The 23,345-nt window shown below is 40.8% G+C and overlaps 1 protein-coding gene and 1 long non-coding RNA gene across 5 annotated transcripts in view; one reads left to right on the forward strand and one right to left on the reverse strand.

The window, feature by feature from the left end:
- reps2 (RALBP1 associated Eps domain containing 2) overlaps positions 1-21,045 on the reverse strand; it is a 22,524-nt gene extending 1,479 nt beyond the window's left edge. The window contains exons 1-18 of one of the 4 annotated variants that reach the window (XM_034880796.1): positions 20,544-21,043; positions 18,243-18,366; positions 17,562-17,737; positions 16,605-16,713; positions 15,984-16,090; positions 15,748-15,889; positions 15,608-15,671; positions 14,071-14,239; positions 13,904-13,957; positions 13,154-13,232; positions 12,904-12,975; positions 12,459-12,507; positions 11,849-11,985; positions 11,506-11,567; positions 11,251-11,340; positions 4,518-4,604; positions 4,298-4,431; positions 2,088-2,193 (exon numbers count right to left, since the gene is read on the reverse strand). In XM_034880796.1, coding sequence (XP_034736687.1) covers positions 2,088-2,193; positions 4,298-4,431; positions 4,518-4,604; positions 11,251-11,340; positions 11,506-11,567; positions 11,849-11,985; positions 12,459-12,507; positions 12,904-12,975; positions 13,154-13,232; positions 13,904-13,957; positions 14,071-14,239; positions 15,608-15,671; positions 15,748-15,889; positions 15,984-16,090; positions 16,605-16,713; positions 17,562-17,737; positions 18,243-18,366; positions 20,544-20,546 — 1,764 coding nt within the window. In that variant the 5' untranslated portion in view covers positions 20,547-21,043. Of the gene's footprint in view, positions 1-2,087; positions 2,194-4,297; positions 4,432-4,517; positions 4,605-11,250; positions 11,341-11,505; positions 11,568-11,848; positions 11,986-12,458; positions 12,508-12,903; positions 12,976-13,153; positions 13,233-13,903; positions 13,958-14,070; positions 14,240-15,607; positions 15,672-15,747; positions 15,890-15,983; positions 16,091-16,604; positions 16,714-17,561; positions 17,738-18,242; positions 18,367-20,221; positions 20,354-20,543 lie in introns of those variants that run through there. The other 3 variants (XM_034880798.1, XM_034880797.1, XR_004657807.1) reach the window with 3 other exon arrangements.
- LOC117950121 overlaps positions 1-23,345 on the forward strand; it is a 24,505-nt gene that overhangs the window by 48 nt on the left and 1,112 nt on the right. Inside the window, exons 2-3 of the long non-coding RNA XR_004657815.1 lie at positions 1,884-1,890; positions 19,102-19,107. This is a non-coding gene — a long non-coding RNA (uncharacterized LOC117950121). The remainder of the gene's footprint in view (positions 1-1,883; positions 1,891-19,101; positions 19,108-23,345) is intronic.

Here is a 23,345-nt window from a genome sequence, read left to right on the forward strand (position 1 = left end):
CCCCCCTTACCCCTTAAGACTCAGGCTACATCCACTACAATTTCATTTAAAAATGAACATCTTCACAAAAAACACACTCCTTTACTATCTTTGATGGGAGTTGCACATGCTCAGTAGCTAGGTAGGATCCCATCAGCTTTTTGAGATTATGGTCACTAGTGGGTGTTGTAGCAGTGTTTAGTCATTTAGAACAAGCTAGCATGGTAGCGCTAGCATGCTACAGTTAGCTTTGAACAGCTCACAGACTGATGGCAGAAGACATTCCCAAACCGGATCTCACTCAAAACAGCATGGAGGGTTTTTTTCCCAAGTTTTTATGTGTGTGGAAGCACCAGAGACACTCAATAACACCCCAAATTCAATTTCTTCATATGGGCACTTTAATCATCTCGTTATTTTGGGAACGCTAGGGGGTCCTCAACCCCCAGGTTGGGAAACACTGGAATACAATAAAACATCCTTAGGTCACTAATCATTAGTTTATCAAAATTCCTGGCAATCGATCATTACATCAGGATGCAGCTTACATGATAATAGGACATTTTGGCACGAAGGCAGCCTAAAAAGAGTGTTATGTCTCAAGTGAAAAGTGTTTAGTAAACGCTGTTCTTCAGAAGAAAAGTAGAGGGTTAAAGGGCAAAAAAGACAGCATTTGACCCGTGGAGCTTGCATTTCAATCTTGTTTGAACTGTGTCTTTCTTTCAGCTGTGACTTCAACTTTAGAGAAAAAGTCAAGGAAGAGCTGTTCCTTTCCATCTGGCCTCCTTTCTTTCCTCACACACCCTGTTGTAGTTGGATGCCTGAGCAGCCCAGGCTCTATTTTCAAGAAGACAGTTGTGAATGCCAATGGCTGCTTGGTATTTCAACAAGGCTAGAGTCTATATAAAGACAAAAATGCTTTTCTCTGCAACATTCTGTAGATGTTTGGAGAAGCTCGCAAAATTAGAGAGAATAAATGACATCCTAGATTACCAACTACTAATTATTTAAAAGCTTAAAAAGGCCTAATTTATTCTTTGGTCTCTGTTGTATTAAGTCTAGAGAGCGCGCTGCATGTGAGCGTGTGGGCTCACTACTGGATCGTTTACGAGGAGAATGACAGGCATGCAGCATGTGTTCCAAATGTGAGTGCGTGTGCCACAGGAAAATCTGCAATGCAAACAGCTCAGTCAGTGCCATTAGTTCAGCTATACATGATGGGTAGGGGGGGGGAGCGGGCTGTTGAGCTCAGAGCTTTTCATGACGCTGGACCAGCGGGAGCATTTTGTTTTGTTGCACTCATTTGAGAATGCGTAGAATTCAACTATCGAAACACTGTTGACACCAACGCTTCTGTGCTCTCGTGCTTGTGGTAAAAATTTAGATGTAGTAAATGTAAGTACTTGTTTAAGCCCTTTTTTACATTTCCCAAGTGTCCCAAAGGGGGCAACAGTGGTGGAAGAAGTATTTAGATCAAAAGTACTAATACCACACTAAAAATACTCTGTTACAAATTAAAATTCTGCATTGAAAACGTTGCATAAGTAAATGTATGTAAGTATCATCAGGAAAATGTACTGTATTGAAAGTAAATTGTAGAAAAATCCTCACATTTTCAAACTGGAAATGCCCAAAACTGTTCATTTCAGATGCACTTGTAGGCGGTTATATTTTTGGGTAGTTTAATTTATAATAAAACAATAGATATGATAAACTAAGTGTGTTTTGTGTGCCACAATCTCAATGTTTAAAGTAACTAAAGCTGTTAGATGAATGGAGGAATGGAGAGGAGTAAAAAGTAGAATATTTCTCTCTGAATTGTAGCGGAGTACAAGTAGAAAGTGTCACGAAAAGAAAAGACTCGAGGGAAGTTCCAGCAGCTTTAAATATGTACTTAAGTACAGTACTTGAGTAAATGTACTTAGTTCCATTCCAGCACTGGGAGGCGGATGGCAGGGGATGTCAGAAGGTCATCGTGGCCAGCCACTAATGTGGACCACACCCGTTCACATAGACAAGCACACCGCCCTCAGCAGAATGCTGTACACACACTGGTACGGTTGCATGTACAAGTGTGTGGTACTTAAAGAAACAGAAGAAGGGCTGACCTTGAGTTGCTGTTGGAGCTCGCTGTTGAGGCGTGTCAACACCGCGTTGGTTTCCTTGTTTTTACGGATCGCCATCTGGATCTCCCTCTTCTGTTTGGACTGCAGCCTGAGAGAGGAAAGTATCCACCTTTATCTAAGGCTGGGAGACCCAGTTCAACACTTCTTATGCACTGACCAAATGTCCTCCTCAGTATTGAGTATTATTCCAATACCTAAGGAGTAACTCTCATCGGCATCAGTGAGCCAATCAGCATGCAGCATGCTTCTACCAAGATCTAATAATGCTTGTGATTGGCTGTCTAACGATGGAGGCACACGGGAAAACCCTGTGTTACACAGAAACGGGCCTCACGTACTAGTGGGAGCTGAAAAATAAATCAAAAGATTCGGGCTGTACTGTTGTAATTTCTTTTTTTTTAATGGATTTTATAACACAACTTCAACAATGGTGAGCCTATGTTTTTTTTTAGTTTTTTTAGTATTATCAATATTGTTATTATTATTATTATTATTACTATTAATATTGTTACTATTATTATCCTTTTTTTAATTTCCAGATAGGTGTCCTATGTGTACTTGGGGATGGCTTAATTCGTGCAAAATAAAGATGTGAGCGTTGGTTCATAGCTATTTTGTGAATGTTGTATCTATGTACATATGCTGTACTATCAGTGCTCAACAAAAAAAAAAATAAAAAAAAAAAGATTTTTATAAAAATTGATATAGAAAAAAAAAGTATTGTTCAGGAACAGAGGTATCAAAGTCCTGGTATTTGTATGAGTGTTGTAAAGTTTAAAACAATACCCATCCCTAACTTTATCAGTGTTTACATTTAATTTCCTAGATAACTAAAAGTAGTATAACACAGCTGACTTTGTTCAGAGCACAACTTAAGAAAACGCATGAATAAAGATGCACTAAATTCCAGAGCGGTCATGTTAATTGGCTCTAAACACGGTGTTTGGAGATGAGATTAAATCAGGGCTCTTCAAAGTGTTTTAGGCCCAGGACCCGTTAACTCAAAGAGAGATGGAGCAGGGACCTCCTACTACGTATATCGTATAAAATTAGGTTAGACAGACTCATTTATATTTGCTAATAATGTGTTGGATTCATGATAAGACCTCATGCATTTTGTTACAACTTCCTAAAAATTGACAACAATTTGGCAGCCCCCCTACAGTAACTCTTAGGACACCCTAGGGGTCCTGGACCCCTTGTTGATGATCGCTGCCTTGAGTTTAAGTGAACAAAACAATGGATTGCTGCATTCAAAGACAGTGGAAACCAAAAGAAAAATCAGATCAAAAGGGGTTTAACATCAGTCAACAAGCCGTTCCAACAGCTCCAGTCGCCTCTGTTATTAAAGGTCGCCTTTACTGCACTGACTGACATTTTCAATGAGCCGTCTGGTCAATAAGGAGTCAGGAGCACACATGTTAGGGTCATTACGCTGAGTTAGAGAGTTCCTTAAAGTCAGTTGAATTCCTCTTTCTGGGTGAGTTACGGGGGTTAACAATCCCCTTTGAAAATGTCCTCCAACCTGCAGTGTGTGGTTTTTGTTGGCCACTAGGGGGCAGCAGAAAGCTGTCAACACAACACTGACACATTCTCGCCTTATAAAGTTGATATATGAAGAAGAATTCTTTTTTATAGATTGTTTTGGGAGGGCTTTCCTTTTTTATTAGATCACACACCCTTCCACTCGACACAAACACTTTCTTTAATTCAACTCACTTTTTTGGACATTTTGGAAATTGATTTGTTTTTGGAACTCCAAACTTCTGCTTGCTTTATAAAATTGTATGTCTTTTACGTCTTGGTGGTCCTGGTTATCGAACAGTTTTTTTTTTAACCCTTTTTTCAACATTTGACATTTTCAACACATTATTTATTTTTTTACTTCACTGTCACCACCTTACTACCACTAGTTTTACACTACCTTTTGAAATCCATGGTTAATAACCCTCATTTGGATCAAATTATACCTAATATTCGAGCTGTGAAAGCAGAAATTATTTTGACTAATTGTTAAGATCAGAGGAACGTATGTTGAGTGGATGAGTTTGGTCAGGATGCGGATTTGAAACTATTTCAATTTACACCTTTATTATTGTTTGGACAATTCTACTCAATGAAAAACCATCAGATTGATTTCAAAAGTAAACTTGTGTGTATTTTAGGATGACAGAGTCGAATGTTTGACTGACTTCTGGGCAGGTTTGGTGGGGGTAGGGAACGGCATGACAGGTGGAGGTACCGTCTCCAGGTTCTGGCTCTCCGTCTGGTATTTCCTGCGGAGCGGCTTCTGCGGTGCCTGAGTGTGACAAACTCCCATGCCGTCCTGAAGGAAAATTTCAGACATAAAAGTTAACCTTCTCACCCCGACAGACACAGACACTCTTACAGGACTATGCAGGCAGTTGGGACCTGTTTTGATGCATTTGCCAGGTCTTCGGTACTCGGACCAAATCTGGAGCGTGGACCCTGTTCCTCGGGCTTCACACTGCTCTCCTCCTGCAACACAGAGGAAAACATGAGTAACAATAAACGGCAAAAAAGATTTGCAAGGACATGGACCCCATGAGCTTTTATGACAAAGTATATTTTTCCTGTGTTGATATCAAGATGAGGTGAAGTAATAGGAGGGAAGTGCTTAAGAGGCAGGATGAAAGACTTTGTCCCTGGCCCGGGATAAATCAGCACCTTCCCTGCAGGGACGGCGATCCAGCGCTCCCCTGTCGCGCCTTTTTCTGCCTGCTCTGGTGCAGCCATGATGGATTAATGTGCTTTTATTGCATCTTCTTGCTGCCATTACAGCCATTATTCTCTTCTAGACTTAATGTATAAAGTATCGCCACCTGCTTTCAGTCAGCAGAGGGGTCAACAGTGCAAGAGAGCGAAAACAGGCCCTGCACACGATGGTTCCTTTCTTCATTTTAGCTCATAGCAAGATAACTTAATTATTAGGCATGTGCAATCAATCACATTTTTATCATGATTTTCCTAAGGATCACAAAAACAATGTAATCACCAAAAACGATTATTTTCAACATTATGTTTTGCATGTTAACTCTTACTTTGTCTCGTGTTCTGACTGACATGTGCACTCTTGCACCTACTGAAGGTCAAACTCACTCAGCCAACATTTGAAAATATGTTTGTTTTTATTTATTTTAAGGGGAATTCAAAATGTTAAACAGGTAGTATGAAGGGAAATGTCACAGTTTTTTGATTTCCCAGTCCTAAGCAGAGTATGAGGGCCCTGACAGTACCTAGGCAAGGACTACTAGCCAGTCAGAAGCAGCTTATGAGGCGTGCCATGCTAGCAGCTAGGTGAGATTATAACGTTTGTCTCTGAAGTAAAGGTAAGTAGGGACTACAACAGAGCTGTTTGGAGCAGGTTTTGAACAGTGTTTTCTGTTGGAGATGGTAAGTCTGGGGGGGGTGGGGACTTTGGACTGTTTTCTCTTTGTAAACCTATAACATGCACAAAAATGATAAATGACACAATAAAGGAAAGGGGAAAGCCGAAAAGCATAAGATGAGCATGTTAAGTTCATTAAAATGCAGCATCTTTCATTTTTCCAATGAGCTATCGTGTTAAATAATCGTGATTTCAGTAAAGACCAAAATAATTGTGATTGTGATTCTTATCATAATCGAGAAGCCATAAAACGTTGAAGGCATTTCGTACTAGGCAGCACCCTCTGTACTTTTTCTGCACTACTTCATTTCCCATCTGTTAATGTTGGATGTAGTGAATTTGATCCCCTCATTTCTACGGGCTGCTGTCTCCACTGCGGTGGCAGTTGAGATGCCTGGGCTTTCCTGATGGTTTAAACAGGCCCATGCCCTGCTCTTAATGCACCCAGGAAAGCTAAAAATCCCTTTTACTGAGCAACGCAACTGACATGCAAGCAGACAGAAATAATGACCCTGAGATTGACTGCACCACTGGATGTGAAACACAACCACAGCATGGAAACATTTTACAAAGGTGGTGTAGTAGTTACTACATTAGCAATAAACCACAGGCGCTCCAGCAGCAGTGTGTGTGGTCGCATCAGCCACAGGTCACGGCTGTTTCACTCCCGCAATGTGGGGGCTGAAGAAATACAGTCCCCGGCACACAGACCAGCTTCAAACATGACCTAGTCTAGATCATCATCGTTTTTTAATTTATGGGACTGCTCCGGTGCGGCCGGATGCCCCTCATTTGGCCTCCTCAGATCTCTGCAGGGTAAATCCAGACAGCTAGCTGGACTATCTGTCCAATCTGAGGACTATGGTTACTTGGTCCTCAGATCTCTGCAGGGTAAATCCAGACAGCTAGCTGGACTATCTGTCCAATCTGAGGACTATGGTTACCTGGTCCTCAGATCTCTGCAGGGTAAATCCAGACAGCTAGCTAGACTATCTGTCCTATCTGAGGACTATGGTTATCTGGTCCTCAGATCTCTGCAGGGTAAATCCAGACAGCTAGCTAGACTATCTGTCCAATCTGAGGACTATGGTTACCTGGTCCTCAGATCTCTGCAGGGTAAATCCATCCGTCCAATCAGAGTTTTCTGTTGCACGACTAAAACTACTTTTAGCACTGTCCAAAGCGATTGCAATTGGTTCAAAGAAATTCCAATGAACCAGAGCATGGTTTTCTCCCTTTCCATTGTGTGAAATGGCCAGACCTTCCTCCCCAGCACTGTGGAGGAAGGTCTGGCAATGCAAGACTACACCTGACTTCATTTAACTGAGGAAAATAAAATCAAACCAAACCAGGTGAAATAAAGTTATAGAGGAAGAGCGGAGTGAGGACTTTGACTGCCTGAGTCTCCGTCTGAGTGTTTTCCCTTGTCAATGTCCCCATTCTCTGGAGGAGACGGTGGGTGTTGGTGAGCGTGTATGGTAGTTGGACTGACAGATACTGTAATGTGCATTCAGCTCTGCTGTGCATTTGGGAAAACCCCCCAAAGATTTACGTCATGACTGCGGTAGCATCGTTACTGGCCGTCGGCTAAGCGTCTAAGCAGAAGGCCTGCTGTGGTCCCTGGAAAAGTTACACTAAGTGTAGCAAAGTGAAGTTAAGTTAAAGGAGACATATCATGCTCACGTTCAGGTTCATACTTGTATTTTGGGGTTCTTCTAGGACATGTTTACATGTTTTAACGTTAAAAAAAATGACTACTTTTCTCACACTGTCTCCTGAATACACACCCTCTGCCTCACACGCTCTGTTTTAGCGCCTGTCTCTTTAAGCCCCCCTCTCCCATAAAGGCTTGTCTGCTCTTATTAACCCTCATGTTGTCCTCATGTTGTCCTATATCAATGTTCTTTTTAACGACCCAAAATAACATGATGGATTCCACCCAACGCTCTTTGGCAAGTACAAATCACTACTTTCATTCATTTTGGGGCGTCTTGTTCAATTTTAAAGCATTTGAAAAGTGTTTTTGAAATAGTATAGAGTAAAAGTTGACATATTCCAGTCTGTGATTATGCATCAACATCCATTCCTTTAATTTTAGTCTAAATAACTCCTATTTTCTGCTTTCCAACTCAAACATTAGGTATACCTTCCTAAAAATGAAGTTTGTTGATAATAAATTCCAAAAATAACTGTAAGTTAGTGTTACGTAGTGTTAAAAACGTCAAAAAAGGGACAAACATTAAAATAAAAAGCGTCAAGAGCGTTGAAAAAGGGGACAAAAACATAAGAAAAAGTTAAAAACATTGATAGAAAAGCGTTGATTTTCAATTTTGACGGGAAGACAACACAAGGGTTAAAAGGTGTAGCTACTTTACAGTTGAATGTTGATATCTAACTACCGACATTCAACAGATACAAATACTGCTAATGCTTGCTAGGTACACAGTGGCGACGCCAGCTAGCTAACGTCACTTCCTTGTCAGCCAAGCTGGGTTTCAACACAGGGAGACAACACAGAACATTACTCCGTCTCCGTACCCAGTTGAATTCATCTCTCCTTTTTAACTCGTTTAGTGCTGTTGCTGTAAGGTTAAGTGGTCTTGGTGCTTTCCCTGGCACGTGGCCAGGCTGCAGAGCCTGATGAAACATCACTCTCCACTTCAGTCTCCACCACTGTTCTTCTGAGGCAGGGAAAAATGAGTTTAAACTGCACGCGATTATTACTTGGCCTGACTTCTGATTGGCCAATCAAAGCAGTCTGAGCTGGACGCTGGTTGTGGGGAAAAAATGTATTTGTTTCAAATTGGTAAAAAAAATAGTTGGGTAAAATAGAACGTAAAGAAGTATCATTTATTTAGTTTGAGTGTTAACTCGAGTGGGGCGAGTATATTTCTCTTTCACTTTCCCCACAAAGAATCTTCTTGTCCTGGACAAGCCTTAATGTCGAGCCCTGTGACAGGCTGTGGAGGCTGAGTGCTGTTTGTGGGGGCCTGGGAAGTCCTCAAGCCAGATGGGGGGGTTATGTTTTTTATTAGGTCTGCATGTGACATAAGAAGGGAAACCAAATCTGAATGACTTGTTAAGCCTTGTGTTGTCTTCCCGTTAACCATGCAACTTTGTGTTTTTCTAGGTTGGAATTGCAACAATTTGTTGTTCTTTTCTACACTTTGACGTTTTTGTCAATTTTATTCAGATTTTTTTGTCATATTTTTTCAACATTTTTTACTTTTGTCAGCGTTCTTTTGTCATAGTTTTGATAGAGAAACAAAAAGCTGACTGGGGTGTCTTATTTGTTTGTGGGTTGGCAGGCACTCCACTCCACATACCCAACAAGAGAGGTTTTCATGATGTGTCCCCTTTGAGTCAAGTGGAGAAAAAGGAAGGTAAGTGAGGCGATGAGAAGTTAAGTGACTGACTATTTATAAATACATATGTCTGCAGATGTGAAGCTGTTTTTCCCTAACTTGAGATTGACAGGTTTTATGTAAGGAAAGCTATTTTTAACTGCGCCTATAGCCCACTCATGTCTCTGAGGGGTTTGGGCTGGTATGAGTTTCAGCTTGTCTTACTAAAATATATACATCCAGGCGCTAGGCACCTTTGGGATGGCCCGGTGTTTTGGGTTTTAATTAAGACTAAGTAAAACATCTTGTGGGACGACCGAGGAACGGTGATGCTGCACAGGCAACAATAATGGAGAGGAGTTCAAGATATAAGAGCAGAAAGAATAGTGAGAGGGAACGTCAGCTGGATTCAATAAGAACAAACCATGGGTGAGTCAAAAGAATGTGTAATGAGGTCAAACTGAATCATGGAGGATTATATGACATCCAAGGTAAGAGAGGAAGCATTAGGCCAGTCCGGAAGATGCAGTGCCCTTTGACTTTAAAACTACATCTGATTTGTCAAATAGGATTCAGACGGGTGGATGTCATAAAGACAGACACCCTTCAGGCAGTCTCCCAGGGGGATGGTCAAGTAAATACAGATAGGAGCTTTATAAACACATAACTTTCAAACTGATTGATTCGATACGGATTAACCGTAGAGAGGAACTCATAGTGGGTTCCATTTGCCCCGTGCATCAAGAGTAGTGAAAGCTGTAGGAACCTACAGTTATGAGCACTTCGGTCTTATTTTGGGTTGGGAACCGGAGGGTCGCAGGTTCAAGTCCCCATACGGACCAAATTATCTGGTTGCTGGAGAGGTGCCAGTTCACCTTCTGGGCATTGCCAATGTGCTCTTGAGCAAGGCACCAACCCCTAAAATGCTAGGGGCGCTATTCCATGGGCGGCAGCCCCCCGCACACACTCTGACATCCCTCCATTTAGTGCATGTATAGATACGGACCATGGGTGTGTAATTCAGGCCTGTGTGTAATAACAACAGAGTGTAAATTGTAATGAAGTATACATTATTATTATTATTATTATTATTATTATTGTTATTCTTCACAATGGCAAGAGCTGACCCCACAAATGAACTTGTTTAAATGGAAAGCATTCAACTCGGCGTAACGTCCTTCCGGCTTCCGAGTTCCGAGCTAAATGGAACGCACAACATGTTAATGTAGAAGAAGAAAAGCCGATCTGTCCAATGTGTTGTTTGAATGATATAGAAAATGAGTCCTTCACTGTCCATTTCACAGGGAACAGCGTGATGCCTTGTGGGTTAGATAAAAACAGATGTTGATTTTGTTGATATAGATAATGCTGAGAGACTGAGATGGTTGTTCACATGTGAAACATATTAAGTTGCCAGATAGTTTGAGAAAGTTCTTTAACGCGATGATTTGTAGATTATTGTTTATGTGTACTATTTGGGTTTTGATTTGAGATTTCTTTTCCCATTTATTTTGGTTTTCTGCTATTTATGTATTTCTCCACATGATTAGTATAAGCTAGACTGGAAGACGTCTCTTCAATAGTGGTGTCATTTAAGATCAAATGGGATGGGCCAAATGTTGGGCATGACACAGAAGAAATAAAACTAACTATATTAATAAATATTAATATTACGTTAAACTAACTTACATTATAAACTGAGAGTGAAGGAGATACCACAAAGTGTCAGTACAGTTTCAGAAGCAAGCAGTGGACTGAGGTTGAATATTAAACAATCACTCAATTGTGGCCGGGTTAGCTCAGTTGGTAGATCAGGGCGCACATGTATGGAGATTTATTCCTCCTGGGTTCGAGTCCAACCTGGGACAATTTCATGCATACTCTTCTCCATCTCTCTTCCCTTTCACATCTAGCCAGCTTATGCATTAAAGGCAGAAATATCCCCGTCTCTCCCCAAAAAGAACATGCACTCAATTGTTGTTTTGTGTAACAGGATATGAGTACAGTAGGTACTAAAATGACATCATAAAATGTGTCAGGGAAGACAAAGGAAGGACAGAGGGAATGGTGGAGAGACAGGTCACGTCAGCTATAAATAAATCCTTGATATGTCCAAAGTGGAGCTAAGTTTGATGTCCGCTGCTGTCATAACCTTGAGTAGTTTGTGTCGTATTTTTGACAGACATAACCGTAGAGACACGTTTACGTTCACGATGCAACATGTGAGATTGAAGCTGGATAAATCAGGGAGTGGAAAACGCTCTCAATGTGGGAGGGAATTGAGTTTGCCTCCCCTTTGGCAGAGACAATTTGTCTCTTTTTTGTGGGTTGTTGCTTGCTACATTTATAAAACAGTACAAAGCAATGATATAAAATCTGATTTCATGCTCACCTCTTCTCTAAAGCGACTGAAGTCAGCAAAGTTTGGCTGCTGCACTTTGATCTGCTCAGCTTTCTCTGAAACGTTGATAAAATGAGAAACCTGACAAAGAGAGATGATGATAGGTACTGATGAACCAAAGCTTTCTTTCCTCATTAATTCATGAGATGTAAGTACAGTTTGAATTCAGAGGAACACCAAAGGCGTGGTTCTCTTGACGTAAGAGCACGTTGGCATGGATCGCTGCCATAATCAAACCAGGCTTACCTGTGAAGTCAATGGTCTAGGAGGGAGGGCTGGAGGAGGCGGAAACCATCCACTTTTAATTCCTACAATCCAGACAAAATATCTCTCTGAGCTTTTAACTTCAGTAACTTACCTTCTATTTTACTCACAAATAACCACCCGCGTTTTCATAAACAGACACTGACTCGCACTGTTATGAGCGTCTCACCTTTCAGACTGAACACTAAAACCCACCCAGCTCCATTTCCCCTTTTGATTCCCCGTGAAAGGAGAAGTGTCACAAACAGAACAAACACAATAACTCTGGGCAGTGCTCTGAGCCTGCGTGTTAGAAAACTTCAAATGAGTGAAGACAAGGCCGTACCCGGAGCGCCCTGCTGGAAGAGCTTGTTGAGGTCCAGCGAGGAGGCTCGGGAGTGGGTTTTCTGGGGGCGAGGTGGAGGGGTGGGGGGCTCTTCTGCTTTCTTCATCGCATCTTCAAAAGAAGTGCTGGAGTAGGACCTGGATGTGAGGTTAAAAAAGCAGTATAGAGCAGGGATGATTTTTGGACCAAGAGAGACAGGGCAAAGACCCCCCATTACATATATGGTGTACAAATAGTAGTTGCATATTAAACTGGGCTGGATGGATTGAAATTCATAGATTATTTATACACCATGTTTGAATGTTAAACATACTGTACATGTGGAAGACAATGATGGCTAGCATACTGTACATAGTGGCTACATGTAAATGTTTTTTTTTTTACAAATTTATCTTTGCTTATACTATGCTAGATACATGGTCATGTATGTTGTTTAACACATTTTAATTTTTATAATAATAAAAATAAAAAAAACTTTCAAGTAATATCGATTAAACAATAATTTGGCAGCTCCACTGTAGTAACTCTGGGGACCCCCTTGGGGGTCACAGACCCTTGGTTGAAGAGCTCTGTTATACAGTATTAAAATAAGTTCCGAACACTTTTTTACCTCGGTCTGGTTTTTGTCCTCATGTGTGGGTCCAGGTCCTGAGGCACCTCTGTGAGGAGGGATACGTTAAACAAAGGCACGTCACAACTTAATTGAAGTGTATGAGAAGCAACTACTTCCCTGTGGAAGTACAAACTGTGATTGCATGTGAGTAAAGAAGCCTAATCAACACTACAGATCATTTAAATGATTGTCGATTTTTTAGATTACCCAAATATATCACAGCATTCTGACATACCTGAATCTGTATATTTCAATTGTTGAAAAGTCCGTCAATTAATTTGCTCTTGAACTAACCACACATTTTCACCAAATGTGACAACACAATAAAAGCACTGAAGGTAGTGGGCTACATGTCAAAGCTGCGACTCATGATGTGTGTTACGTACAGGACCAAAGTATTCACTTCTACGTCACCACAATTAAAAGGACTTTTAGTTTTCACCTGGCCTCTCAGGAAAAGCACCAAGTTGCAGAGACAGTTTCTGTTGAGATGTCATCCTCTTCACACCTACATCTGCAGACACAGTGATACAGACATAAGCACGACTGGCTGCATGAAGATGCTGCTTGCTTGACATATTCTGATTTCAAAATTACAAATAAGGTCAAAAAGATGCATGTGCATCCAATTTTAAATTATACTATTTTTTGGATTAACTGCTCAAACTGGAAAATGGAACATCTCATCTTACCTTGTGTACATGATTCCTCTTTCAAATCTTGTTTTGCTGTGGCCAGGCTTGGCTGGAGCCTCTCGATAATGCTCCGATTCTAAAAAAAATAAATGAAATGCAACACAAATGCTGTATATGAATCTGCTTTATGATTAGAACAACACATCACAGCCTGCAAAGATACTTCCTACCATGCATTACACATGCAGCACTTGCACTACGCTCTGGACCAGTGGAGCAGCCTCATGCTCAGAGTGTTAGTGCCTCCTACAGGCACCAAACAGGGACTCCACATGAAGGACCGGAACACCCACACAGGTGTTTTCATTTAATCTGGTTGATGGACCTTTTCCCAGGACTGCGTGGGTGTGTATATATTGATTGATCTTCAAAGTGTTTCCTGTTAGCTTTGTTGCCCCTGTTAGGGCATGACAAATTACAGCTTTATCATTCTTAATGAAAGAAATGATTTGTGACCTAATAAATTACAATCTAAGCTCCAGCCAACCTTGAAACTGAGCAGAGTCCAATCAGCCAGAATCAGAGGGCGTAGCAAAAATATTCTGGGCCCTGTAGAAAGGAATTACAATGGGCCCCTCCCCGCATCTACAGCTATTCATTCTAGAATCTTTTTGAGCCCTGCTCACATGAGGGCCGAGGTAGTCAGTCCCCCTTTTTTCCCCCAGTCCGAGGCCCCTGGCCAGAATGACTAAAATCCCCTGTCTAGGTGTTCCGAGGCTTTAACTGGCACTAGAGTATCTAGTTTACCATCTGACTAGGCCTTGGTTCGGCATCCTCAAAGACAATGAGAGGCTCTGCACTCTGCAAAAAAAAAACACAGCGTGAAGAGTTGGACTCGGAAGTAAGAGTAGCCAGCAAACTAAAACAAAGACTCCTAGGCTTCCAGACAAGAGATTCACGTCTGTTTCCCTTACTTCGGGAGTATCCGGTATGTCCTCTTCCTGCTGCATGACCCCTGGCCGCAGGGTTGGGGGAAGGCTCTCTGGAAGAGGGTAACCGTTCTTCCGTGCCACAATCAAGTGAAAGGCTGTGCAGAACTCATGGAACGTGAGCGCTCCATCTCTGTCCACATCACTCAACTCCCTTAAAAAATGAATTGCGAAAAATGAAAATTATATGAAAAAGCTGTGAGTGGTTTAGTTATCAGTAATGATGGTATAAGATACAATCTTCGTTATAGTTTATTTTTGCAAGTCCATAATTACTTAATCAACAATTTGTATACAATAATCTGTTTCATTTGGTATTCAATCTTGGGAAATAATGAAAAGCTTATTTTAAACCCAAGTAAATTTAAATTAATAGATGTCATGTTCAGCTGGCCTGCTGTGCACTGACCAAAACTATAGTTACGCCTACAATGTATTGCTAGTTGATTTATTATTAAAAACTGGAAAATTTGAATTGAACAGTTTGTATTTTCCTTATAATTATGCGTCAAATCACATTCTTTCCAGAAACCTCCCAGAAAAGTAGCAAATATTCTAAAATCATAGACCAGTACAATAAAGTCTTCAGTACTTTCAGCCTCTTAAACGTGTTACCGTATTATTGTGTAGCATAGAAACATCATGAAAACTTTTCATATAATATATACAGTGTGGGCAACATTAGGTAATAGTTTGATATGTTGGAAAAATATGCGCTTTCTTGTTGAACCATACCATTCTCAATGATCTTAGCTTAGCATAGACTAGAAACAGCTAGCATGGCTCTGACCAAAGGTAATAAAAACTAGCAGCACCTGTCCATAAAACCAGTGGGTCCGTTTTACACCTTAGTTTTTAAATGGATTTAACAAACTATACTATAGCATGTTAGTTAACTAACTAACTAACTAACTAACTAACTAACTAACTAACTAACTAACATTTAAAGGACAGGCTAGTTCGATACTGGTGTTAGCTAAGCTAACCAGCAGCAGTTGGCTAGCTTAACACAAAGACTGGACACATGGGGTAACAGCTAGCCAAGCTCTGTCCATAGATATGTCCAAAATAAAGGAATTAAAGTGTAAAACAACACATTGTGCTTGTCAGGTTTCGTTGCCTTTGCATATGCTAGCTGTCCTCCCTGTTTCAAGTCTTTGCGTTAAGCTAACGTTAACTGTTACTTGGCTGTATTTTCATATTTACCATCCAGACATAGAAGTGGTATCTTCTACAATATAACTTGGCAAGAAGGGAAATTATTTAACTGCAATTTCAAAATATAACCTTAAGATTGTAAGTAGAATCTTATTCATTTGTATTTCAATACATTTTTTCCTATTACTCATTCTTTTATTTAGTCACCCTCTTGTTGCATCAGATGATAAAGCGGGTAAAACGAGATCATGTTGGTTTGAGGATAAGAAGACAGTGAAGAAAAGGCCTCTGTGTGACTCGGCAGGCGTGCTGAGGGGACTCCAATACAGAACAAGGACAGACAACACAATAAGTCAGCACTTACCAAATGTGGGAAAGTTCTGGTATTGGGAGCTTGGATTTTGTAAAGAAGTTCTTTGCAATGGTTCCTAGAGAAAAAGTTAGAAAGTGGTAAAATAGTTTGAATGTCATTTTTAAATGGATAAATAGGTGGGGGGTCCATACCCAGGATGAGAGCCCCCAGGTCAGGCTGCAGGGTTTTGAACTGGTTAGTGTAATACTCGAGCTGTTCCTCTGTGATCCTCCAGGGGTCATCGTCAGAATAGTCCACAGGACCCTGCTGGTCCAGCCTCTCTGATGAGGAAGCCTGGGAAACATATACATACAAATCACAATAAAGACATAAAGAACTATGAAGAATTATTTACATGATCATAAAGCTATGCAAAATCCGGCTTTACCCGGGCCATCGCAAGATGCTCCACGTTGGCTTTGGTCCCGTAGTTACCGGGCGAGGAGTGCTGCTCTAGCAGAACGATTGGCCGTGAGGAATGTTTGCATTCGTAGGCTGAAGGACAGGAGAGAAAACCACAGCTTTGGTGGAGGAGAAACCTGAGACTAACATAGCGATTACACCCCTCCAATATGTGATCAGAGAGAATGAGAGATTTACAGACCATGTGCCAGAGATCCAGTAAAACTCTTTTACATCTTTTGCATTTCTATTAATAATACATGACTAGAGCGAAGTGTACTTCTTCCAGTTTTCAGTCTACTGCTGCATTTTAATTACCTACAGAAGCCATCAAAGGGGAAGGCGCTTTATCAAAGAAACTCCAAGCAAGCGTGATGTTCTGCAAATGGTCTAAATGCTGCATTACAGTTTATTTACATTATAAAAGGACATTTCCTGGTGATGAAAAAAGATGCAAAGGGTGAGTTGTTTCTACAAACAACGCTTGAAAACTGAAATAAATGCAAAAAAACTGATAAAATAACATTCTGGGCTGACAAGTAAAAGAAACTGATGAGGGTGAGATCTGCAAAGCGTATTGGAGCTATAGGACTTAAAGTAGTTTTACCGATCTGTGAGTCGGCCCCATTCCTCTTCTTGGTGTACGGGTAGCCGCGGTAGATCAGCGGGGAGCGAGGCGGTGAACTGCTCGGTGATCGTGGCGGGGACCGAGGTTCCTTCAGAGACAGGATATTTGTTATTTCACATATACTGAACTATAAGTAGCCTCTATGCATGTAGTGCTTATTACTCCTAGAACAGATTTGACAAGCTGTTGGAAACTCTCCCACTGACGTGACAGTATGATTGGGTTATGAACATTTCCAGTGGCACATTAATGTTATGAACAGCCTGTTCCAACTCATGCCAAAATGTGCTACATTGCATTGCGGGTGAGGCTGGAACCTAACCTGTAACCTAAACTAAGTCACTGTTATTAACTATCTTAGATGAGACAATCTTTTATGAGACAGTGCACTATTGGGGTGATTCTGTGGCTTCCTTTGCATCTTAACCACTGAGGCCACCAGGATGCCCCCATGTTTCAGTTTTGAAGGGATTACAATAAATTATACAGACATATTAATCCTAATCCTAAATTAAATGCATTATCTTTTAGGGGGGATCTTATGTCTTGATTACATTGACAGATGCACAGTTGAGAGATGACAGGAAGGAGAGAGTTTAAGATTAAGGTTTTATTACGTTTGTGTTCTCCTCTGCTTATACAGTAAGTGACCGGTCTGGAGCCTTGATGGAGCCTTGTCCTTCTCCTCTCAACACCGAGGCCTTCCTGCTCTGGTGATTAGAGCCGGCTGGGATTGTCTTTGCTCATTGCACCATTCCTGATCTCAACTCTAAATATTTCCTTAGTCCAGCACCCACTCTATGTTGCTCTTAAATATATTAGCGGTAATCCCTGTTTTGCTCCACAGAGAATTAGATATTTGAATCTATTATGCTGAATAACTTTATTCATAAATTTTATGTAGAAGTCTTTAAACAGAAATTTCCTTCATCTTACCTTCTTCTCCACCTTGGCCTCCAGGTGTCTGAAGGTGCTCCTGTCTGCTGGAGTCCGGCACACGGAGCTGGGCGCGCTCACACACTGAGCCCCCTGACTCTCGATGCTTGGAGGGACGGCTGGGTACCGCATCTCTGGTTCACTCTTCAGCCCAACAAATCTGGGCAGAGGTAGATCTAAAAGGAGACAGAACGATTATTTCCGATTCTCTTTGATTCCATGTTAGAAAAGGATTTTTTTTCTGTATTACACAGCCCTTAGCTTTTTTCTTTTCCTTGGAAATAAGTCCAAAGCAAAGTACATATTGTATAAATTATGTTTTCAGTCTTTTCTTATTGGGGGTTTCCTGTACGATGACCTTTGATACATCTAGAATTAGACTGAGGGAATTAATCAGGATGAGTGTATTTAAGTATTTTATGAGGTGAGCAACTACTGAACCATGGCGAATATGAAACTCTCAACATACTGTTCTCTAATAATCCATCAAGCTATGTGGAAAACATTCTCTCTGGTCGGAGTGTGACTGCTTGTGCACTCTTGTAATAAGGGCAAACCCATTTAGCCCTTTCCACGCGACTCCCCTTTCATCCAGATTAGACCAAATCCTGCCATGTTAAGATAATCTCATGATCCCTTTTTGCTCTCACAAGACGCCTCCCCTCCGAGCTGCAGACTTACTGGCCGTTACACTCTCCAGGTGGACGGGCAGACCAGACTGGGCGGCCGCCAGCAGCTTCAGCGCCACAAAGAACTGAGGCGTACCAAAGTAGCCCAGACGCTTCGCTCCACACAACTCCGTCACCTGAAAAACACAGAAAGTTTTAAATCTTAAAAACTATGGACAGGCTTTCACGTTATATTACATCAAATCTCATCTTTCATACTGCCTTCAGTGTTACTCTTTTTAGAAACCTAATCCAGCCAGGACCAGAGTCATTTTAAGCATGGGATTATTTTACACAATGGTCAAGAATGTGTGGTGCAAATTACTAGGCATTATTAACAGAATAAAGCTAGAAGAAACAGTATGCAAGGGATCAGCACCACAGTGGGATCTGTTTTTCCAATGACTGCTTATGGACTGCAAGTTCTGAGAAAGTAAGAATGGTTATAACTGAGTTTATAACTGTGTGCATGCACACACACACGCACGAGAGATTTGTCCTAATGTGAATTTAAAGTGGACTTACGTTTCCATTCATTTTCCATTTCCATTCTTCATTATTCTCTCCAAATTATAATTACCCACACTCGGTAAGGCAAAACTGACATTTATTGTTATTATGAAAAGGCCTGGACACATAGTCCAATGTACTGTTCTCGTGTACTAGCTTCAATAAGAGAGGGGGGGGGGGCTGACAGACAACACACCATCCAACAGACAAAGCCTATGCTCTTCTTTGGGCAACAATGGATTAACATTAGATCTATTTTCATAAACATACAAGTCCAGTTTTTCTAAAGGAACATTTGCTGGCATCTGTTTACTAAATATGAGCAGGAGTGCTGTTAAGACCCACTGTCTGACGAGGTTGAGGGGCAGGTGGAGTACAATTGGCTCATTTGGACTCATGAGACAATATTTCTGCTTGACCTGCATTGTCTTCATTCTACAGATTTCACAGAAAGAGGAGACCCAACACAAGTGTGCCAGTGAGAGGCGGAGCAGACCGCGGAGAACATGTCTGCAGTGAGTACACCTGAGGTCAGCAAAGAGAGGTTGATGACGAGATTATTTTAGGGACACCAGTGAAGGCCACGAGGAAGCAGACTGGCAGCTCAGATCTAAGGCCGTGTTCATATGCTGGATTTCACCAGCATATGAATGAATATAACGATGACACATAGTTGGTGTTTGCCAAGTTCAAAATCATTGCTGAAGTAAGAAAACAAGCATGCTAACTGAATGTGTGAAAACAACTTGGTAAATAATTGTCTCAAATGATGTCCCTTGAATCAGCATAGTTGGGTCTGAAGACTACAAGTTTGAAAATTTAAAATAAATGTGTTGAGAAAAGTGAGTTGTCCAGACCGCTGTAGTCTGCTCTTCATCTCTGATAGAGGCTACATTACATTAGCCACTATTAGCATTATATTAGCATAGCATATCTTATTGCAGAGCTACAAAGATTAATCAATTAGTTGTCAACTATTAAATTAATTGCCAATTATTTTGATGATAGATTCATCGGTTTGAGTCACTTACTATGGAAAAAAGTAAACAATTATCTGATTCCAGCTCCTTAAATTTGAATATTTGAGTTTCTACACTCCTCTAGGACAGTGAACTGAATCTCTTTGATTCGTGGACAAAACAAGACATTTGTTCGGGAAACGCTGATCAACATTTTAAGATTTTAAAAACCAAACAACAAAACGATCAATTGAGAAAATGATCAACAGATTAATCAACGATGAAAGAATCGTTAGTGGCAGCCCTGGTGTATTGTGCGTAGATGTGGAACAGGGCCACACCTTATTCATCCAGACAGGTTCCACAGCATGTCTGACAACACGGTATTACTTGTAACGCAACATGTCACTATGCTCACCGCATACCAGAGACTGCACCTTCAACCACACTCCAGCAGAGACATTAAAGGGTAATTCAAACAACTTTAAGTCTATATTAAAATGACATGTAATGAGTTGCATACACAGGGGAGGCGTCCAACTACACATTTACCCTTCCATTATGTACTCTGAATGGCTCAGCCTGTTATGTTGATTAAACATTATGGGAAACATTTGCTGTACTCTAAGTCTGCGAAATCACTGCAGAGTAATGTGAGGTAGAAGAGACTACCGGCTTCTCTCACACACACACATACACACACACACACACACAATGGAAAATTCCATTCCATCAAATTCCACTTGTTTTGACAAATAGCAGAGAGTATATTACATATTACTGTGAAAACTAACTCAAATCACAACACAACTTCTATGTCACCATGTATCCCGGAGGAAACACACCATTAACGATTCTTTGATACAATGACCCAGAAGTCAGCCCTGAGTCCAAGCGGGATCCTGCAGGCATCCTGCACCAGGGCCCAACACAGCTTAGCAGGCTGTGTGTCAATCAGCCCCGCGTGGTGGCGGCGATCCAGGGCTGGACAGGAAGGAAGCGGAGCTCATTGCCATGCTTCCTGACACCCACGCAGGGACACAATGGGCTGTGATCGCCGGGAGCTGACCCCACGGGACTGTGGGAGGCGTGAATGGAGGACGCACCCCGCTGTGTCTGTCTGAGCTGGAAAAATATGTTTATGTGCCTGTGATGGGTCAGCGTAATGATTGTAGCTCAGCAGATCTCGACGCCAATGAAAAACAGTGCCAGGGCCGGTGCTTCTGCAAGTTTTAGTTCCTTCGCTATAAATCATGTATACTACACATTTTGTGGATTTTTCTTTCAAATGGAGTACAGTATTAGATATTTAGTTGGATGATTTCTCCTTCTAGAGGCCATCGTCTTCCATGCATTTTTGTTCCATATGAAAATCAATGAATGATTGAGTTGTGTAATCCATCACAGTGAACATCAAGTCTATACTCGATTTAATCACATTATCGTTGTCATTATGTTGTTAAAAAGTTTGGAAAAGTCTGCCCAGTATCACCTCATACCGACAATGTAACTTTGACAGAAATGACTGCACACCTAAAGGACTACTACTAGAACTATTACTATAACTATAACTTCTGTTTAACAGCAGCCAGTGTGGCCATTACAGGAGAATAGCAAAGGCTGAAGTGTAGCGTAAAAGCAGCACACGTGGAGAAAGGTCAAGAAGTCCAAAACGTAGTCAATAATGTCCTTTACACTGAATGAATATATGAATATATCTGTGAAGATTACTGTCATTAGCCAACATAAACACGTGGTCATACCAGACCAAGTGAGTGAATTTATTGAACTGAACAAAGGTGAATTTTATTGCTTATGAATTTAACTCATCTTTTGTAAGAGTCAGACTGGGTTATTTTTTCCTTCAAAAGTTACATAGTGTCGCTTTAATGTTCTCTAACATGAAAATAAATGGAAAACAATGCTTGCCTTATGCATATGAAAAGTAAAACCAACAATACAGCAGCAGGGTTTGCAAAACTGGGGCACGCTTGATGCAGCACAGCAGAGCAATACATTTCCGGGGCAATACTGTATCGGTACACAGACACAAAGTATCAATCTATTGTTTTATTTATTTGGGGGGGGGGGGGGGGGGGGGGGGGGATTTTTTAGGCCTTTATTGACAGGACAGCTGAAGATATAAGTATTGATATAGATGTCTATACAGCCATTGTGTTGTCCTGACCCGTGTCTAAATGGTTTATTCCAGGTAATTTTAATGATTACTTTAATTGAATTTTTGGGTTGTTTTATTTAATCTTATAGCATTTGAATTCTTTCTTTTTTTATGGTTTTAAAACAATACCCGGACTAAACTTTGACATCTACCCATCTGAGATCCACTCAACATCCTCTGATCTTAACTAGTAGTCGAAACAATGCATAATTTCCGCCTTTTTCACTAAACTAACTTATGTATAGTTTGGTATTAATGAGGTTTGTTGACCAGGAATTTCAAGAATAAGTGTAAAACCTGTTATTAAACCAGCTCAGGTTTTTAAAAAGCACCAAGAACGTGGAAAAAGTGACAAATAAATCAGAAAAAGCGACAAAAACATCAGAAAAGCACTCAAAAAAAACATTACTTTCAATCTTGACCTGGAAGGACAAGTTCATGGTTAACGGGAAGACAACACCATGGTTAAGTATAGATAAAGGGGACAGATGACAAAGGGCCGCAGGTCTGAGTCCAACCCTAGACCGCTGCATAGAGGAGGAAACCTCTACATATTATTATACAGGATATGTGCTGGTCAATTTGTCTGCTTGACAATCCCATTTATAGTAATAAAATTGAAGTGAGATGAAAAATCTGAGAACTGTTTCCTTTTAGATAAAACAGATGTTGACTAAGTTTCCTTTTGGGGACGTCATTTGAATATGGGAAAAATTTGAAGTTGGGTAAAAATGTTAGAAATTGCAATATATCACCGAGTATTGCAATATGTTTAAAATTTCAATAATATCATACCGTGACATAAGTATTGTGATGATATCGTACGGTCTTTGGTGATTCCCACCCCCTAAGTCTTAGACTGGTTGGACTGTGGGTCGTTAAAAACAATGTGAATGTGTCACACTGGGCTCTGGGAAACTCGGATTAGAAACTATGACTAGTTTCCATTATTTTGCAATATTTTATTGGCCAGATTATCACTGGATTCATTGAGGAAATATGTTTAATCAAAACTGAAATGAATCGTGTTGTGCATGGATGTTCTAAATATGCAGAACCACTGCCCTATAGGAGATAAATAGGAGATTTAGCAGAGCTGAACTCTTACTGGGAGGTAACACCGACAGCCCAGAATCCATAATACTCATCATCTGTCTGAACTGAGCAAAGATGATTTATAATGTGGACTAGTGAACGCATCTACAGGACACCTGTGGGGATGTTGCATGAATACTATCTCTACTTTAACTCTTACATTAAATAGGCCTGTAACCCTGAACCGCACTATAAAATATAATGTTCATATTAACAAAAATGCAAAAACATGCTGAGGAATGTACAGCTGGGCTACTGCAGTAAGTCTCTCAGTGTGACATAGGGGAAAGACCCTCTCTGACACACACACACACACACACACACACACACACACACACAGACACACACAGACACACACAGACACACCAAATTA

Source organism: Etheostoma cragini, chromosome 9, assembly GCF_013103735.1.
Source record: "Etheostoma cragini isolate CJK2018 chromosome 9, CSU_Ecrag_1.0, whole genome shotgun sequence".
NCBI classification, from domain to species: Eukaryota; Metazoa; Chordata; class Actinopteri; order Perciformes; family Percidae; genus Etheostoma; species Etheostoma cragini.